Genomic DNA, 21,654 nt, shown 5'->3' on the forward strand with positions numbered 1-21,654 from the left:
GGGTGGAGAGCACTGGGGGGGACAGGTAGCAATTGGGGGGCGGGAGAAAACACTGTGGGGAGCTGAAGAGCATCGGGGGGGCTAAGGAACAGGGGGGTCTAGTGCACTGGGAGGGGCTAAGAGCACCGAGGGGGGGAGTTAAGGAACACTGGGGGGCCAGCAAAAGACGTTGTATAGGAGGGGGATGGGGCAGCTGCATATAGATGAATTGATCTTTCCCTATTCTTCCTGCAGGAGGGAGAGGAGGACAATCAGTTATTCGGCAGGCAGCTGCAGGAAGAATAGAGAAAGATAAATTCCTCTATATGCAGCAGCCCCATCCCCCTCCTATCCAGCACACACACTTGGGCAATGGGCACTCACCTTCTTCCCGCTGAGCCTCCATCCCCTTCTTCCCGCCGAGGCCCCGCCCCCTTATTCCCGCCAAGGCTCCGCCCCCTTATTCCCGCCGCGGCTCCGCCCCCTTATTCCCACCGCGGCTCCGACCCCCGCTAGCAGCACGGACTGAAGGAGCTGCCACTGCAGCTGCCTTCACACTGCGGGATCTGTCTGACTCTGAACACACACCGGCTGACACCCCCCAGAGCATGGCACCCGGGGCGGGCCGCCCCCCCGCCCCCCCCCCCCCCATTGGTACGCCACTGCCCTGATGTAAAGGGGGACTCTGATGGGGACCCTGATGTAGAGGGGGACTTGGATGGGGACCCTGATGTAAAGGAGGACCCTGATATAAAGAGGGACTTTTAGGGAGACTCTGAAGGAGACCCTAATGTAAAGGGGGACTCTGATGGGGACCCTGATGTAGAGCGGACTTGGGTGGGGACCCTGATGTAAAGGGGGACCCTGATGTAGAGGGGGACTTGGATGGGGACCCTGATGTAACAGGGGACTTTAATGGGGACCCTGATGTAAAGAGGGACTTTTAAGGAGACTCTAAAGGGGACCCTGATGTAAAGGGGGACTTGGATGGGGACCCTGATGTAAGAGGGGACTTTAATGGGGACCCTGATGTGAGGGGAGTCTCTAGTGGGGACCCTGATGTAAAGGGGGACTTTGTTTGGGATTCTGATGTAAGGGAGGACTCTGATGGGGACCATGTTGTAAAGGGGGACATTGATGGCAATCCTGATGTAAGAGGGGTTCCTTATGTAAAGGGGAACTTTGATTGGGACAATGATCTAAATACACCTCTAAGTGAAAATGTGTGTTAAGGGGGAGTCTCAAATGAAGACTCTTACATAGTAGTTACATAGTAGGTGAGGTTGAATAAAGACAACAGTCCATCCAGTTCAACCTGTGTAGGTGTGTATGGCTGTAATCATCTCACATAGCCCTGATCCTTGAGATGTACGTCTAAGAGTCTTTTGAAAGCCACCATACTTCCCGCAGAAACCACCTTTTGTGGTAGAGAATTCCACAATCTTGTAGCCCTAACAGTAAAGAACCCCCCACGTTGCCTGAGGTTAAAACGCTTCTCCTCTAATCGCATTGTATGCCCTTCGAGTCCTCATGCAATCCCTTCGACTGAACAGCTTTTTTTCTAAGCTGAGATCACCATTGAGGTATTTGTAAATTGCTATCATGTCCCCCCTCAGGTGTCTCTTCTCCAGGGAGAATAAATCAAGCGATTGCAGACGCTCTTCATAATTAAGGTCCTCCAATCCCCTAATTAGTTTAGTTGCCCTTCTCTAAACTCTCTCCAGCTCCAACACATCCCTCCTGAGGAATGGCGACCAGAACTGGACAGAATACTCCAGATGGCTCTTGAGGTCCTTAACCTCGGCATTCTGAGACACTAGGAAACGGCGAATCCACTTCCTGGGATCAGATCATAGAGCTCTGCACCAACAGCTCTCCCACTCCACTCTATACCGGAGATAGGGACTCTGATAGGGTTTTTTTTTTTTTTTTCAGATTGAGAATATTTGTAAATTATGGGATGTGGCCCTGGTACTGAACAGTTTGGAGACCCCTTAGACCAATGTTTGAACTTGATAATAATAGGCCTTGAATATAATCCAACCTGTTGAAACATTAAATGAGTATAAGCAAAACGCAGACGGTCTGTTAGTACAAGCTTATTTTATTCAGAATCCATCTTGAAACATATTTACAATATTGTGGTGTTTGATAATACGATAATGCAGCTAAGCAATGATACATAAAGTACTGTATAGACTTTTAGCCATGTTACACTTTAGAGACTATGTGGCTTTTGCACAACGTCAGCTAGTGATATTTCCTAAAAAAACATATATAAAATCTGATAAAATCCTGAGTTTTTTCTTTTTTATGTGTATATATATATATATATATATATATATATGTATATATATATATTTTTTTTTATATATATTTATTTATACGGCAGGTTCCCCACCATAGGCACTGAAAGCCTGGTGCTTAAAGGATGACACTGATCATGGCGACTACAAAATCTGCTAAGTGATATATACAAAATGATAGACAATCCAGTGATTAACTTAGGTAAGAAGAGGATGAACGATTAATTAACGGACACTCTTATGTTATTCAGGTCAACATCATGCCTATTATAAAAGCAACATCTATAGCTTAAACTGTATAACCTCTCCTTTTAAGACCAATCAACTTTACCAAATCTGTATAAACTGGACATTAAAAAACACTTCTAAAAAATGTCTAATATTTTTTTTGTCTATTCATTCATATATATTTTATTCCAAAAACATACATTTGTTCCCTTGTGCTCTTCACCTTGTATGCAAAACCACCCTGATATCTGTACGTTTTTGCTTTTTTTAAGTCATTATTACCTCCTTAGCATGTTGGCAACTTTCAATCTCCATCTCAAAATAGCACAGATTTATTTTTTTTTTTACAAATCATTGTTAAATTCTTGTGATACAAATGAAATGCAATACACTCCAATATGATGTATATTACATAATTATGGTACAGAAAGTTACATTTATTTAACTTCAAAAAAATTTTTTTTTTGCTTGCAGCAAAGCCTCCGCCTATAAATATGGGCATTTTTTATTCCTAACCTTATAAAGGGTAGTCTCAACAGCTCTAATATATATATATATATATATATATATATATATATAGATACTGTATATCTATCTATCTATCTATCTATCTATCTATCTATCTATCTATCTATCTATCTATCTATCTATCTATCTATCTATCTATCTATCTATCTATCTATCTATATAGATATATATATATATATATATATATATATATATATATATATACATATATATACATATATATAGAGATAGATAGATAGATAGATAGATAGATAGATAGATAGATAGATAGATAGATAGATAGATAGATAGATAGATAGATAGATAGATAGATAGATAGATAGATAGATAGATAGATAGATAGATAGATAGATAGATAGATAGATAGACAGATAGATATACAGTATCTATATATATAAGAGACTACCCTTTATAAGGTTAGGAACAAAAAAAAAAAGAAATATATATATATATAATAAAGAAAACTGTAAAACTGTATAGTGAGGCTTAATGTCAAACCTACTGAAAAATTGAAAGAAAATAAAAAATAAATAAAATCGATTTTGGGTTACAATGCACTTTTAGTAATCGAGTAAAAAAAAAATTTTGAAAAAAAAACACATTAATGGGTTTTTTTGAAGATTTCTAAGAACTCTTTATCTCCAGACTTTCACATGTTCAACGTCCATAATATTGTACATTGTCAATGTTAAGGTCCCAGACTGTTAAGGACTCAGAACGTTAATTGTCTTGCTGGGGGTGGATAAATAAAGACTAATAGAAGCACGGAAATACTTACCTATCCTGGAAAAACTGCTGCTGTAGGCTCCCTTCAGTGTTGGCTGTATACAAACCAGCAGTGGAGGTAGCCTACAGCAGCATTTTCTACAAGAAGGGTAATTAAATATTGAAGAAATGGAAAATTAACCAATCTCAGCTCTGATATTCCCATTCAAGAAAGATCACCTGACTAAGCACCATGAAAGTTTGGACAGCAGTATTTTCTCATGGATACCTAAATAGTTTTGTCCAAGGAGAGGTTGAAGTGAGGCCCTAGGCTCAATTCTATGATCCACCAGAAAGGAATAATTGGCTGAACCTGTTGGCTTGAAATCATCGGCTCTCCACAAAGAGCGTGACCCCACTACCCCCAAGACAAAGGAGCCATCCAAATTGAGAAATCCCAATATAAATAAACTAAATAGAGTCTAGAGGGGCCAACAAGTCCTTTATTCTTCTGACAACAGAAAAGCGAAAGGCAACGCGTTTCAGGGGTTCCAAACACCTCCACTTCATCAGCATCTGAAGGTAATATCTCCTCAAGAAAATGTTAACCTGCTGGTACAAACTCGTGATGTTATATCTATAAATACTTTCAAACCCTTTTTCAGTACAGTTCCAATCCATTCTTGATATTACTTTCAGGCCCTGAGGAAGGGGGAGTTTTTGGACCTCCAAAATATGTTGGATGCCTTTTGCTTTTCTGTTGTTATTTGTAAAAAGAATTAAGGACTTTTTCACTTTTCAATGCAATTATTTGGCCTCTTTTTTGGTTTGCTTATAATTTAGTCTGTTCAATACTTTTTACTCCTTATCCAGGGAGACTTCTAACACTGTGTAAGGCTTAAATTTGAGCACAGGTCCACTTTAACGGGAGTGTAGGTTTAACAAGTAATCAGCAGGCGTTAACTGGGAATTAGCAAGCTGCGGTAGATAACTTGGCCAACCTTTCCCGATACTAATTATTCAGTGAATGCCTGCAGAAGCTTTTACAATCCCTGCTTATTGTGAAGCTTTTCAGACCAGTGGTTTACTAAGATTAAAAGATTACTCAGACATAGCATTAGAGGCTTCCTAAAGTTCTTTAAATCCATTTCCACACTCTCTGAAAAAGGCAAAGCTAACCATAAGTATTCCCACCACCAACCCTTATGTTGTATTTATGACATTGAAAACAAATTTGCTAAAATAAATCCGGAGTATAACATTTCTCTATTGCGGTAAAAAAAAAAAATACTTTTTAGAATTGTTTTTGTAAATACTTAGTGGTTATGCTTTTTTTTTTTCATGCAACGGCCTAAAAAAAAAAAAAAAAAGATATAAAATATTACAGTACATTTTTTGTATGTGAACATGAGGTTAGGAAATACAATGCAAAGGCATGAAAGCAAACTGGAAAAAAATGCAAATAACAAAACAAATTTGGAAATTCTTTTTTTTTATACAAATAAGTCCATAATACTGACATCTCTCGATAAGTTTTTTTTTTATTCAATCTCTATTTTGGTTTCATTTCGACCCTGTCATCTCCGTCTAATTCATACTCCTCCACTTGCCCATTGGTCCACACCTTCATGCGGTCTGTTAAATCGCTGGTTCTTGGTGCTAAGATGAAGTCGTATATAAGAGCGGCTGCGGCACCACCGATCATTGGACCAACCCAAAAGATCTAACGAGGGGAAAGGAAGATTGTGTTATGATTTTTATACTAGACTGTCAAAAATGTAAAGCCCAGCTCCAGGTAAAAAAATAAAAATAAAATTCCCATGCAGTGGGGCTGTGCTCCCGCTGCATGGGTCAACTGCTCGTTTTTGTCTAGGGGATCGGAAAACCGAGATATACTTACCTAATCGTCCAATCCTTCCAACACAATACCGGTCCCTGTGGCTCCTGCCCCCCTGTGGTCTTCAGGTCATGATGCCCATAGACCTACTATGGACGTGAGGACGTCAGGAACAGTCCACCGCTGGATTGTGGGGGAGTGTTCTTTACCGCTAGAGCAGAGGATTGGGTGAGTATAAGCTTTCTCCAATCTCCGAGACAAAAAGGAGCAGTTGACGCATGCAGTGTGGGCACATACTCACTGTATGGGATTTTTTTTCCCAGAATTTGGGCTATAATCTACACAAAACTCATATTTAAGATATCCCCTTTGGGTTTGTTTGTCCCCTAGAACATTCAGTAACTCTTAAAATGTTTGGCTCCGCCCTCATCATGTCATATTCTTCTGAAACTGTACTCTTTTAGAATGTAAAATGTATAAAGGCTGCAGCAAGGAAATTTAAATCCCCTAATAATTGTGTGCTGATGGGCAATTACATTATATGGGCAAAAGCTTTGGCTAATGGCTTCCCACACCATTACACCACTACCAACCTGAACCATTATCCCCCCCCCACTCCATTACACTCCCACCACCGGCCTGAGCCATTACTCCACCAGCCTGAACCATTACACCACCACCAGCCTGAACCATTACCCCTCCCCCACTCCATTACACCACAAGCCTGAATCATTACACCACCACCACCAGCCTGAACCATTACCCCCCAGCCTGAACCATTACCCCCCCCCCCCCACCACCACCACCATTACACCACCAGCCTGAACCATTACCCCCCCTCCTGCCCACCATTACACTTCCACCACCAGCTTAAGCCATTACCCCCACCCCCCCCCCCATTTAAACCACCAGCCTGAACCATTACCCCCCCCCCCTTCCTCCACACCATTACACCACCAGCCTGAACCATTACACCACCAGCCTGAACCGGTGATACAAGGCAGGATGGATCCATGCGCCATGTGCTAATTACAGCACCCACATCATAGGTTGAACAGGATGGACTGATGTCTTTTTTCAACCTCACAAACTATGTAACTATGTAAGCTTGTGAACCCCTGAACCCTAACTATATGAGCTTTTGGACATCCCTTTCTAAATCTATGGGCATTAATATGGAATTGACTCGCTTTTGCAGATACACTTTTCTGGGAAGGCGATCCACAAGATTTTGGAGTGTATCTGTAGAAATTTGGCACAATTCGGCCAAAATAACTTTTTTGAGATCAGGTATGGGAAGACCTGGCTCACAATCTGTGTTCATCTCAGAGGCATTCAGTAGAGTTGAGCTCAGAACTCTCAAGTTCTTCCACACTAAACTGGTCAAATCATGGAGCCGGCTTTGTGCACAAGGGCACAGTCAGGCTGGGACAGAAAAGGGTCTTCCCCAAACTGTTACCACAAGATTTGATGATCACAATTTTCCAAAATGTCTTTGTATGCTGTAGTATTAGCATTAACCATTACTGGAAACATCTAAATAATTTGGAGGAGTGTTCACATACTTTTTGCCGCATAGTGGGCATGATGGTCATGTGTCCACAAAATTTTGACTATATGGTGTATGTTCCAAGATCTAATTGGAAGAGTACCCAAAAAATATATGTTAAAAAATGAATAATTGTACACGCTATCCCGCATCAGGTTCTACCTGCACTGAATCTTTGGACTGGAACAAGGGATACAGTATGCAATACAACACCAGGTAAACTAAAGAAGTTTATAGGGCTCTTCCACCTGATTTCTTGCCACAAGGACAGGCCACATAGACTTCAATAAGACTCCACTGCACACCTGCAGGCAGGAGACAGAGGACTTGCTATGTCTATAATCTGCAGAACATCATAATTCATGGAAGATTTTCATTTTTTTAAATATCCTTTGTGACGGTACTCACTGTCACTGGGAGTGAAAGACAGATACTTAATGGTTTGGATTGCTTCAAGTGGGACAGTAATATTTGTCAGCCATGTATCTTGAGAAATATGTGAGAACTATTCCTGTTTGATTCTGAACATGTTCATTGAAAGAGCTATTTAGCTATTGCTAAATACCCTATTGTTTGTGTATTGAGATAATGTGTATTGTATTTCAGGAGCTCGAGGACGGAAAGTCTGCTAGTTAATTAGCTCAGGTTGATTGAATCATTGTCCTCTGTTAGTTGCTGAGTAGAAATAGTATACTGTTTGTGTTGGTTGTTATTTAGATATGTAAATTCTATTTCTGTATACAATTTCACCTGCATATGATAATGTAATCAGGCAACCCCTGGCCTGTGTGCGGTAATGTGATCTGGAGGGGGAGGTCCATGCTGTATATAAATTCTGTGTGACTGTTCAATAAAGAGAGATTCCAATACAAGCTAAGTTGTTGGCTAGCTTTGTATTGGGGCGGCTAGGATTTGATATCTATGTTCATGACTGCAAGGAAGCCGTATACTGACAGAAGACCACAAGTATAGTGTGGGCTGAGGTTCCGTTACATCTTTCATCCTAAGGTTTACTTCAAAAGATCTGCCAGAGGCTTCACACAGCCACTTAAACACCACATTGCTGACAGTCAATATCAGATTTGCATGTGTTCCAGATTCCAGAATTGCACCCTGCTTGCCAGGTCCTTATTGTTGCTTTCCCTGTACAGTTAACAGAGAAAGGTTACACCTCCAAATCATCTAGTCATAAACTCTAGTTGTATTGAAGCAGAAGTTGCCACCTATCTATCCCTAGCCCCAGTGTGGCTTATGTGGCAAAGAAGTTTGATTTTCTTGGTGTGATAGGAAGTCTACCCAGGGGACTGGGGTCATCTGACCAATAAACCAAGACAGTTGGCCTGGGGAAGCAGGGAATACATGTCTGGCCTTGGAAGACCCTTTGGAGTTGCTTGTAGCAGTTATGGATAACGCAACCACTAAAACATTTTTTTCCACCTCCCAAACCTTTCAGAATTCTAACATTGTAGTTGGACTTTTCTGTCAACTTACCCAATGATATGTAAAGTTTTTAGTTAGTACTGCAGAGCCAAAAGACCTGGCTGGGTTCATTCCACATCCAGTGTAGTCGATCTGCACAAAAGAAAATAGAAAACATTAATGCAACACAGCGCTATCTATCTTCACTTATCATCACATCTGCAAATGCAGCTTGCATACATACTTGAATGAATTGTGTGGTTTGGGGTGTTTCTGTATTGGATTGAGATTCCTCAGAAGTATACCTTATGTCAAGAATAATCCTCTCATTCTGGAAATCTACTCCTACCCTGATTTTGTAGAGTTTGAGAGGCAGAAACTGCTATGAAATGTTTATGAAGGAGGGTGATCACCTGATGACCTAATGACGTACTTCCGTTCTCCCGCTTTTCGCCACACTAATCCCTACATCATAAGTACCAATTTATCATAGTGATCGAAATATTAAGCCCTCTTTACTCAACTGTCCACCTGTTTTGTGTCACAAGTGTGACCCACTGTCTGGGAGTGCAAGCCTCATCTCCACCAGTGCTGGGACAAAGTCATCTAGAGCCTAGGGCGAACATGCCAAACTGACCCCCCAACCAAAGCTGTATGATCATTACATGTCAGAACCCCCCCCCTCCAAAAAAAAAAATGGAGCACTAACCTGCATGCTTACCCCTTAAGCATAAATCCCCCCTCCTCCCAATACAAATCCACCCCTCTGCAGGAATCCCATCTCCCTGCACAAATCTTTGTGCCCTCCCATTCCCCCAGGACAAATGCCCCCCCCACCTCCATATCACCCCTTCTAGCACAGATCCTCTACCGCTAAAATTTCTCCTCCTAGTATACATCATCTCTCTCCCACTCCAAATCCCCCTGTCCCAGCACAAATTCCCCCCAATCCCCCCTCCCAGCATAAATCTTCTTTCCCCATCCCTTCTCGCAAAACAAATCCCCCTAAATCGCCACTCTTAGCACTCCCCTCCCCAATTCCCCTTCCTAGAACAATACTTGCCCCGTTGCCGACCCCCAAATTCCCCCTTCCAACACAAATCCCCTCTTCTTCAATCCCCTTGTGGTGCCCTCCACCTCACATGATGCTACACTGCAGAGGACAGCCACCCCTCCTGCCCACCCCTTGTCCTGGCCCTGATCTCCACCATTTGGAGCTCTGGGGAAGAACAAGCTTTCCTGGGTGTTGATCCTCACAGTGAATCTTTGCCACCCACCTGTAGCACAACAGTTAATCTCTCTTATCCCCATCTTTGTACATTGTCATCTTATTTTGGATGGTTCACATGGCTTTGACTTTTGCTTTTTTTTTAACTACCTCCTCTAGCATTCTACCCTCAGCAAGGCATTTGGTTTCAGTATTGTCTTTAATTTCACATGCCACGAAACTAAGAGCATCCAAGCCCCTCACCCTCACCAGAATTGGTGTTGTAGACTCATCAACAATTTGTCAAAGAAAGATGACCCTAATGACTTACCTACCCCCCCCCCCTTTTTTTTCAGCACAACAATGACAACATCAAGAGTGCTGACCTATCATAGAGATTGAAACATCAAGTCTGATTGTCTCTAACGTGTGCCATTTGACATCTAGATGCAGGCCAGAGGGTCCCTGCTAGAAGGATTTTTCCTTTCCCACTAAAACACATCCGGAAGTAGAAATGGCTACCTGTAACGTGGACAACTGCTTGAAAGACAAACTAAAGGGTTGTTGTGGTGTGCTACAACACACATGCATTTTGGTGCATTGTCTAGGTGTGTTGGGGTGCCATGCGAGTGGCCACATGACACTGTTATCAGTTATAACGATAATATTTATTACAATAACACACAGATAAACATGCATTTTCCCACACCCTAATGCCACAAATTTGTGCAAATGGACCCTTGGGGGGGTCTATTTAGAAAACATTAATTGCATGGATGTCAGAAGAATATGTTCAAAATGAACAAGATATCACTATAATTTTTCCAAGAGAATAACTGTGGATTGTGTGTCCAAAGGAAAGAAGCACACCAAATAGTCCAGCATAAGTGAAACTTTATTATTTCAGACAGGCAAAAATGAGGTTCCTCCCAGCCCCAAACGTCACCCCATTCATCAACGGGGGTAGGAGGCGGGCCTAGCAGTGCATCATCGATAGGCTGCACCAGAAACTGGAAGAGCCGGCGCAGTCTCCTAAAGACATCACAGATAAACATGGCAGAGTGGTTCTCAGCGATGGCTGCAGAGAAGAGGATCTCAGCAGGACAACGCTGGATCTGTGTGGTTGAGTATCTAAAGTGTGGGCAGCTCAGCATCAGGTAGGTAAGACAGGAAAAAAAAAATTATAAGGGGGGGAGGGTGAAACTCCTCTTTAAAGCCCAACAACTTTTTACTTTTGGATAGACAGGTGAAGAATTTCTGTCCTGGTATTTTTTCTATCTGTGATTTTTTTCTTGCTTCTTGTCCCTGTGACAACAGGACAAGAAACATGGGGGAGGGTCATCACTGACGGATAACAGTAACATTGACTAAAGTTGTAACTCTTCACTACTCTATGTGCATTTATTTTGCATTTTTGAGTGTGCTTTTTTATGATGGATTTTCATATTACATCCTGTCCAACATCTTGCAGTTATGCAAATTCAGCTGTGTACCTGTCAGGTCACCTATGGCCAGGTGACAACTGCACCCTGTTGGAGGCAGGGGTGCAGCGCAAGGTAGTGAACCCGATAGCAGACTGCTGCAGATGGACCGGAACGTGAGCCCAAGATTTCCCTGGGCGTGGAGTCTAAGACCCAGCAGGTGTTCACCAGAGCCTCTAGTGGTGGGGATGGACTTGGCTGCAGCTGGGCCCAGGTCACGGCCCCTGGGGTCCCCCGGGTCACGCTCCGTAGGAAGAGAAGGGAAGCAGCCACTCAGGACTCACGGAATAGTGATGGGTAAGCAGAGGTCGGGGTAACAGGCAGACGAGGGTAACCAAGGGACAGGCAAAAGGTCAGGGTAACAGGCAAACAGGAATAGTCAGAGACAAGCCAAAGTCGGAACACAGAAAAGTAGATCAAGCACACGGCAAACAGGAAACAAACACTGTTGAACAGCAAAGCAGACCTGCAGTGCACTGGTTAATATAGACTTCCTGTGATGACCTGGGGCGGGGCAGGAACAGGAAGGAGAGGTGATAAAAAGGAACCAGAAGTGAAGTCTGACCTCTAATACAGACATGAAGGAACAGGTAAGCTTGCCAAACACTATTGCAAGTCCATGACAGTACCTATTTCCCTGTTGAGAGGCAATGGCATGGCATCACAGCAGTCACATCTGCCATTGACCCCCCCCCCCCCCCCCCGTGCTAGTGGGCACTTTTTTAGCACCTGTCTCATGCTTTGTTACCCTGCATTTCATAACATAAGGCTTGGCAAAAAAAGTGCTTGGAGAATAAGATCTTGCATGCCAGAGCTGCTCAGATAAGCTACTGAGCAATGTGCAAATGGTGGATTGACCAAAGGAGATCACATGACAACCATCAAGGAGGCATGCCAGCACTCTGCACCAACTTATTAGCTCCCAGATCTTCAGTTGTAGGTGTTACACTATATGGCAAACCAAACTAATCAAACTATGTATTCATGGAGCTGGCTTTGTTTCAGTTCATCTTAGTGGCGTTCAGGGCTCTGTGTGGGCAACTTGAGTTCCTCCACAATAAACTGGTAAAACCATGTCTTTATGAAGCTGGCTATGTTCCAATTCATCTCGATGGTGTCCAGTAGGGTTGAGGTCTGGACACTTACATTCCTCAGCAGCACCAAACTGGTTAAACCATTTCTTTATGGAGTTGGCTTGGTTGTCCAATTCATCTCAAAGGTGTCCAGTAGGGTTGAGTTCAGGGCTCTATACAGGCACATGAGTCCCTCAACACCGAACTGATCAAAATATGTCTTTATGGAGCTGGATTTGTTCTAATTCATCTCAATGTGTTCAGCAGGGTTGAGGCCAGGGCTCTATCCAAACTTATCAAATTATGTCTTTATTTAGCTGCCTTTGTTCCATTTCATTGCAAGGGTGTTCAGTAGGGTTGAGGTCAAGGCTCTATACAGGCACTTGAGTTCCTCACACCCAAACTGATCAAACCATTTCTTTATGGAGCTGGATTTGTTCTAATTTATCTCAATAGTATCCAGTAGGGTTGAGGTCAGGGCTCTATACAGGCATTTGAGTTCCTCCACACCAAACTTATTAAACAATGTAGTTATGGAGCTGGCTTTGTGCCCAGGGGCACAGTTATTCAGGAATAGAAGAGGCCCTTCCCTAATCTGTCATCACAGGGCTGGAAGCACACAATTGACTAAAATATATTTTTATACTTTAATTAACAGTACATCAATGGAAACGCCTGAAACACCTTAAGTAATTTGAAGTGATTGCCCATTTACATAGTGTATATATACTGAAAGGAGGTAAGGGTAGAAGCAAACAAAGGGGCCCTGGCCCAATATACGTATGTATGTATGTATGTATCGTCCCCTATATATGCAACTATGCCATGGGCCAACGAATGTCGTAGAAAATATTTTTTCTCTTACCGCAATCAAATGCCCTAAGGCAACAGAGAGTCCAATGGCGAGAGGAACAGATCCAGAAACGTCATGCCGCCTTCGGTCTGTGACTGCCACAACACAAAGGACCAGCTGGAAAGTAACGAGGATCTCCACCCCCAATCCTTGTCCTGCAGAAACTCCTGCACTGAGCTGTAGGAGACAAGAAGAACACATATAGGATGATTAATAATGATAATAACAACTCTATAGGGAGAAGAAAAACACTAATGTGCTACTTAAAGTGGTACTAAACCCAGGAGCCTGCAATCACTATATCTTCTCTCCCACAGTACATAGAACATGGAAATACAATTATTTTAGTAAATATAAACTGCTAAATACCTTTTCTCATCAGCAGTATATAGCAGTCTTGTGACTTCTATCAGTGTCTGGTTAAAACTTGTAAGAGGAGATTTCATTCTCCCTTGATTGTTCTTTTAGAATGCATGAGCCCTGACTCTCTGTCTGGACAATGCTGATTGGCCCTGTGCTGATCAAATGCACCTTCCCAAGAAAAAAAGACAACTCTCTAGCAATACACACCAAACTGAACATGTGCAGCTTGTCCCTGAGGCTCTGTACTATCAGGAGATATATTGGAGACAGTGGAAGAAAGGGAGGTTCAGAGAAGACAGGATCAAACAGCCTTTTTACACAATGTGCAGGATTAACCCCTTAGGTTCCACAGTGAATCTAACAAGCATGCTTTACTGCATATACAGACTGATTTTACTGTTGTAGGTTTAGTAACACTTGAAGGCAAACTCTATGCATATATAAAAGACATAAAATGAATGCAGCTCTCTATTCATTAATAGATAATAAATGCATTTTTAAAATGTAAGCAGTCAAGTACCTATCTGACTTATAGCAGAGCCTAGAATGTGAGAGAGAGAAGCAGCACAAGAACTAATTAGTTATGCTGCCATAGATGTAAACCCAATCAATAAAATCTTTTACATGCTTGCTAACATGTTAATGTCATTTCAATCTCTATCAATCTACAGCTTTCATTAAAAGATACCCGGTGATCCTGCCACCAAGGTCCTTCATCAAGCACATACAACCCCGGAGCATGCCCCTAACGCGTTTTGTCCCACCCACAGGGCTTAGTTAGGGGAACCCTATGACTAAACCCCATGGGCAGGGCAAAACGTATTGGAGCATGCACTGGGAGGAGTCGGGCAGAAGCAGCTTTCACTTTCTCTACACCTGGGCTGTTCTCTTGGTAGCGCCGTGTTCGGTCCTTCCCCCTTCATGTGTGTTTACAAAGCTGGGACAGGCCCCCTCAAAGCTGACACCCATACTCAATGCGAGTCACTGAAGTATTATAGGGAGATTACTTGGAGCTGCACCTAAAATTTGAAAGGTTTTGTAGGCAGTGAGGGGACAATACAATACCTCCCCGCTGCCTCTCAAATGTTCTTAATGCGGATCGCTTTTCAGGGTGAATCACTGGTGTGAATCAGCCCTTAGAACAGGGGTGGCTGGTGCTCCATTAGTCGGGGGGGTTTAGACGGACCTGGCCGCAGACCCCCATTTCACTCCAGCCTGCACCACCACATCCCCCCCCCCACCAGTTTACTTACCTTATTCCTATGGACTGACAGGCGGCGGCGGTGGCAGCGACTGCAGCGGCTGCAGCGGCCTCCCCCTCAGGCTCCTTCATGTCCCTTCTCGGCGGCCGTCTCCTCCCCCCTTCTTGGCCAATACCATGCCTTCTTCTTTTGGCCAATCTGGAAACAGATCTCAGGACCAGCTTCCTGATTAGCAGGAAGGAGAACCAGTATGGCAATAGTGAATATTTATTCGCCATTTGTCACACAACTGGATGGGCTCAGGGTGCAGTGCCATGCGCCCCGAGCCCACCATTTTTTGAAGCCTATTAGAGCCTCTGGTTCTAATCAGGTGCTTAAAAAAAAAAAAACATTGGAATCCATGCATCTGGCGCCCTGCATGTAGATTAGAGGGCCGGATGCATGGATGGTGGGGATGGCGCCCTGCCCCCCAATGGACAGGCCACCACTGCCTTAGAATATAGCTACCTATACTTTTTTTTTTATCTACGCTTTAATAATTTACAGTAGGTTTTGCACTTAAAAGAGAAGTATTGGGTTTGTTTTCCAAATCATACTTACCTAGGTTGATGCAGCTTCGGTCCTATGCTGCATCTGTCCCCCGCTGGCCCTAAGACTGAGAACTTAGCTATCTAACACCACAGATCGCTCGGTTCTCAGGGCTACCCGAGCAGAGAGCTGGTGACTGTCAGTCACCCCACTCTGCTCCCCCCCTCCCCCCCTCCTAGAGCTCACTGGAGTGCTGGGCTGTGGAGGGGTGGGAGCGGCCGGCTCAGGCTCCCAGCGGCCCGCTGAGAGGTTGAGCTGGCTGTTGGTCCAGGCATGTGGGCAGATCCAGACTTCATTGTCGCGATCTTGCCCAAACCTGGACCGGCTCTTTGACATCAGCTGACAGCGGGCTTCAGCCTGCTATCAGCTGAAAATGGGTCACAGGAGTGCAGAATGAACTGCACTCCTATGATCCACAGGAGAAGTACAGCCAAACGCGCTTTGGCTGTACTTCTCCTTTAGGCCCCTTTAACACGGAGTCGATTCAGATCCATCTGTCAGTTTTTTTGGCAGGTCTGAACAGACGCCCCATGCATCTCTATGGGGCATCGGATGTCAGCGGGTACATGTCCGCTGACATCCGATCCGTCAAAACCGGACAGATGGAAACCCTATTTTCCATCCGCCTGGCGGATCAGATGAGAACGGTCAGACGGTCCGTTCCCATCCGATTCCCCCATAGAGATGCATGGGGACCTGACAGCTGTGTATGCGCACACAGCGCGGAGACACAGCTGTCATCCGTCTGCTCAGCGGGGGGATCGGCGGATCGATACCCGCTGAAAAAAACGGAGTCCGTCTGACGGACTCCATGTGTGAAAGGGGCCTAAAATTGTTACATAGTTTGAAAATGGCCATCTTGTTCAGCCAAAAAAAAAAACGAAAACCTCCATATACACAAGCCCTATAACCATATTTGATCCACTTAGTTTTTATCTGCTAAAAGTGCAAAAGATCTCTTTCCAGGACACTTTTCTGCCGCTAACTATATTTTCACACCCGTGCTAAGAGGACATGCAATGAACAAGCCTAAAGACAAACAGTAAAGAAAAAAAAAAAGAACATTTTTGATAAATTTGGTCAGCAATTTAGGTCTTTGCCAAGATACACAATTTACACTGCCGTCAGTGGCAGAGCCCTCCCTAATCATGTAGACAATTTACTGTTTCGGTTACACTACGTGCATCTATTGGACGACCTGACACCTCTCCAAGAATTCCGTCACCATGGCTACTATTATGTTATCTGTCCGTATATAAAACGCTCATTAATAATCAAGCCTTTATCCGTTTGCCCCCCTTTTGTGCGAGGAGGAATAAAAAAAAAAAAAAGGGCTGCTACTTTTATTTTCAATTCCCTCGCATCTCGCAATAACCGCAAAAGGTTTCAATGTACGCTGGAAAATCTTCCCAAAAGATTAAGAATGCGACCCCCCTCTGCCGTCCTTCCACACCCCTTGTCTGCAAACAGCCGAGCGAGCCGCGGTGACTTCATCAAAATCTTTTCCCCTGGTTTTTTTTGGGGGTGCTTTTTGTTATTGTGTCATGAATAGCTTTTTTTTTTTTTTTATTATTCTAAGCAAATTTTTTTACCGCCGATATGGCAACGCGAATTGGTCCCAATGACATTTTTGTGTCTAAAAAAAAAACAAAACAAGGTCTCATGATTTCACAGCAGATAGATTTTTTTTTTTTTTTTTTTAAGCTAGGTCCAGTTGTTGATTAAAAGCACGAGAACAGAATCGAAAAATAGGACTCTTTCAGCCCCAAGGGGGACGTGTCGCAGCAATCATGCTGAAATAAATGCGCTGGCACATCGAAGCCGCCCTGGAAAATCTTTTGCTGAGGAGTCTATTCATGCCCTGAAAAAAGTGAACGCATTCCTTGGCTAACCTTTAAAAAAGCTACGGAGCCTATAGGTGACATTAAATCGTGCCATTTATTGACAAAATACCAACGTTTAAGCATGTTAAGCGGTGACATTCAGGCGTTAGGAATTTCTGGGAAGGTTTCGAAAAATCTGCATGCTGATAAGCTTATTGTGGGTAGCTGAATGGTATCAGCTGTTTTATTTTACCTCTTAGCAATGCTATAACTAAAAACAAAAAATTGTAACATCTCAACTGTAATCATAATAAAAGGTTACAATGTTGTTGTTAAAATGCAACATTTAATAAAGGCTACATCCACCCAAAACGTTATTTTCTTTGGATGCTGGAGAGGTAAATGGCCACCTTCAGCCATCAACTATAATTCAGGTACCAAGAAACCGGGCTGGCCCAAGACATTGTGCTGCCTGGGTCCAAGAATAAAATGCTGCCCCCCCCCCCCCAAAAAAAAAAAAAAAATCATGCTCACTAAGGCCCCCACATCCATTATTATATATTATAATTAAACTTATCAGGAAGTTAGATATACATACAACAGCACCTTGTCTATATGCAGAATTATATGACATACCACCATGTTACCGCTCCCCCATCTTGGCACCCTAGTGCATCCATGGGTGCCAATGTAATGTGTGTCAGCACAGTGGGCCCCCCACCCCCACCCCTCAGGGCCTGTGTGCAGTGAACGCATTGCACCCTTGGATGATATGCCACTGGAAAAGGGTAGTATAGGGACGGGCTTGGACAGTACAGGGGCAGTCTAGGGCAGTCTAGGGTAGTATAGGGGTGGGCTAGGGTACTATATGGAAAGACAAGGGTACTATATATACAGGCTAGGGTAGTATATAGACAGGCTAGGGCAATATAGGGGCAGGCTAGAGTAGTATATAGACAGGCTAGGGCAGTATAGGGGCAGGTTAGGGTAGTATATAGACAGGCTAGGGCAGTATAGGGGCAGGTTAGGGTAGTATATAGACAGGCTAGGGCAGTATAGGGGCAGGCTACGGTAGTATATAGATAGGCTAGGGTAGTATATAGACAGGCTAGGGCAGTATAGGAGCAGGTTAGGGTAGTATATAGACAGGCTAGGGCAGTATAGGGGCAGGCTAGAGTAGTATATAGACAGGCTAGGGCAGTATAGGGGCAGGTTAGGGTAGTATGGGGGCTGGCCAGGGAAGTATAGGGGCAGGCTAGGGTAGTATAGCGACAAGCTAGGGCTGTATAGTGATTTTTGAGAATGACAGGTTATGCAACATTTGGCCATCCAGAAGATCAGCAGCCACTACTAGAAAAATGATGAACACCCTTTATGTCCTGTCACACAGAACTAACTTATATTACCTCTGTGTTGCTCTCTCAGTGCTCCCAGTGCTCCCACAGTCTTTAGTACCTAGCCTGCCTGGGTTCAAGAATTAAACTCTACCCCTTCAAAAAAAAAAAAAATCACGCCCACCAAAATGCCCCCACATCCACTTTTTTATATTATGATAACTAAAATTAAATTGATCAGGAAGTCAGATTTACATACAACAGCACCTTGTCTATATGCAAAATGATATGCCATACCACCATGTTACCGCTCCACCATCGTGGCACCCTAGTGTATACATGGGTGCAGTGTGTGTTAGCACAGTGCCCCACCCTTCAGAGCCCATGTGCAGTGAACACATTGCACCCATAGATGATATGCTAGTGCTGTATATGGGTGGGTTAGGGCCAGGGCTGGACTGGACTGGGAATACATTTCAGCCCTGGAAAAATGTCATACCAGCCCCATAGCATTATTATACCAGCCCAACAGCATAACGTCATTATTTTCTTGTTCATAAAAGGGAAAACCATGCATTTTAAAGCACATTTGAAGCAAATCAAACTCTGGTTAAAAGTGGTAAAAGTGTGGCCATGGTACAGGAGGTGGTCATAGGCTGTGTGGACATGGTACATGAGGACATGTCAGAGGCTGCGGACATGGTACAGTAGATGCAGGGGCTGCAAGCATGGTACAGAAGATGCTGGGGCTGCGGGCATGGTATAGGAGGACATGTCAGAGGCTGTGGACATGGTACAGAAGATGTCAGAGGTTGCAGGCATGGTACAGGAAATGTCAGAAGCTGCGGGCATGGTACAGGAGATGCAGAGGCTGTGGGAATGGTACAGGAGATGCAGAGGCTGTGGGCTTGGAAAAGGAGAGCTCATAGGCTGTGCAGACATGGTACAGGAGATGCAGAGGCTGCGGGCATGGTACAGGATATGCAGTGCTGCGGGCATGGTACAAGAGATGCAGAGGCAGCGGGCATGGTACAAGAGATGCAGAGGCTGCGGGCATTGTACAGGAGATGCAGAGGCTGCGGCGTGGTACAAGAGATACAGAGGCTGCAGACATGGTACAAGAGATGTCAGAGGATGTGGGCATGGTACAGGAGATGCAGAGGCTGCAGACATGGTACAGGAGATGTCATTGACTGCGTGGACATTGTACAGGAGATGCAGAGGCTGCGGGCATGGTACAGGAGATGCAGAGGCTGCGGACATGGTACAGGAGATGTCAGAGGCTGTGTGGACATCATACAGGAGATGCAGAGGCTGCGGGCATGGTACAGAAGTTGCAGAGGCTGCGGACATGGTACAGAAGTTGCAGAGGCTGCGGACATGGTACAGGAAATGCAGAGACTGCGGGCATTGTACAGGAGATGCAGAGGCTGTGGACATGGTATAGGAGATATCAGAGGCTGTGGGCATGGTACAGGAGATGCATAGGCTGCGGACATGGTACAGGAGATGCAGAGGCTGCGGACATGATACCATAGATGCAGAGGCTGCAGGCATGGCACAAGAGATGAAGAGGCTGCGGGCATGGTACAGGAGATGTCATAGGCAGTGCAAACATGGTACAAGAGATGCAGAGGCTACGGGTATGGTACAGGAGATACAGAGGCTGCGGACATGGTACAGGAGATGCAGAGACTGCGGACATAGTACAGGAGATGTCAGAGGCTGCGGGAATTGTACAGGAGATGCAGAGGCTGCGGACATGGTACATAGGGTTGCCAACTTATCCCTTTAAACCAGGTCATGCAAATAATTAAACAGGTTCTGTGGATGATTAAGGTGGTAATTAAACTCACTTATTGCCTTATCTGCATTATATTAGACTCAGAACACTAATGGTACAGGAGATACAGAGGCTGCGGGTATGGTACAGGAGAGGAAGAGGCTGTGGACATGGTACAGGAGATGTCAGAGGCTGCGGGCATTATACAGGAGATGCAGAGGCTGCGGGCATGGCACAGAAGATGCAGAGGCTGTGGGCATCGTACAGGAGAGGCAGAGGCTGCCGGCATGGTACAGGAGATGCAGGGGCCGCAGAGGGGTCAGGGAGAAGCCTTACATTTAAAAATCACGTCACTGCACATGCGCCATCTGCCCGAGAATGGGCGAGCGTGTATGGGCTTTCCTAAGCGATGGCAGTGCAGTTGACATGTCGGGCCGGCCACAGCCATTTTTTTTATGGGTGCCACTGCCCCTCAAGCTGCCCCAGGGCAGGGCGACTTGCCGGCCTATGGGGAAATTTCCTGGTATCTGGTTAGGGCAGTACGGGGGCAGGCTAGGTTAGTATAGGGGTGGGCTAGGGCAGTATAGGGGTGGGCTAGGGTAGTAGATAGACATGCTAGGGTAGTATATGGACAGGCTGGGGTAGTATATGGACAGGCTAGGGTAGTATATAGACAGGCTAGGGCAGTATATGGACAGGCTGGGGTAGTATATGGAAAGGCTAGGGTAGTATATAGACAGGATAAGGCAGTATAGGGGCAGGCTAGGGTAGTATATAGACAGTATATAGACAGGCTAGGGTAGTATATAGACAGGTAAGGGCAGTATAGGGGCAGGTTAGGATAGTATAGGGACTGGCTAGGGCAGTAGAGGGGCAGGCTAGGGTAGTATAATGGCAAGCTAGGGCGGTATAGTATTTTTGAGCATGACAGGTTATGCAACATTTTGGCAGCAGAGCGGTCGCCCCTGGATGACACACAAAACTGCTGGCAAAATAAATTGTGGGCATCAATTTGCTGCCCCTCTCAAAGTGCCACTTGGGTCCAATGGACCCAGCAGGACCCATGGTAGGGCTGGCCCTGCCAAAAATTATAAAATAAAAACATGCATTTAGCTCTGGTTTACATTGCTGCGACTTCTCATGTGACTTGCTGCGACATGCAACACAGAAATTCGCATGACAAGTAAAAACAAAAAAATAGTTCCTGCACTACTTTTCTGTGTCTTCCTTGCGACATTAGTGCCATACACTGCAAAGTTACAATCAAAAAAGCTGCAAGGAAGTCATTTCTTTGTCTTACCTTTGCAACTTTGGCTGTGAATTCAGAGGGTTTTCGAAAGTTCAATTATACACTATATTGTCAAAAGTATTGGGACACCTGCCTTTTATACGCACA

The 21,654-nt window shown here is 44.4% G+C and overlaps 1 protein-coding gene across 1 annotated transcript in view; it reads right to left on the bottom strand.

Moving 5' to 3' along the window:
• Nucleotides 1-4,570: 4,570 nt before the first annotated feature.
• AQP1 (aquaporin 1 (Colton blood group)) overlaps nt 4,571-21,654 on the bottom strand; it is a 54,148-nt gene continuing 37,064 nt past the window's right edge. Inside the window, exons 2-4 of the mRNA XM_082259838.1 lie at nt 13,178-13,342; nt 8,624-8,704; nt 4,571-5,469 (exon numbers count right to left, since the gene is read on the bottom strand). Of these exons, the coding sequence (XP_082115964.1) occupies nt 5,299-5,469; nt 8,624-8,704; nt 13,178-13,342 (417 nt within the window). The 3' untranslated portion in view covers nt 4,571-5,298. The remainder of the gene's footprint in view (nt 5,470-8,623; nt 8,705-13,177; nt 13,343-21,654) is intronic.

Source organism: Pelophylax lessonae, assembly GCF_965119305.1.
Source record: "Pelophylax lessonae genome assembly, chromosome: 5".
Taxonomy (NCBI): domain Eukaryota; kingdom Metazoa; phylum Chordata; class Amphibia; order Anura; family Ranidae; genus Pelophylax; species Pelophylax lessonae.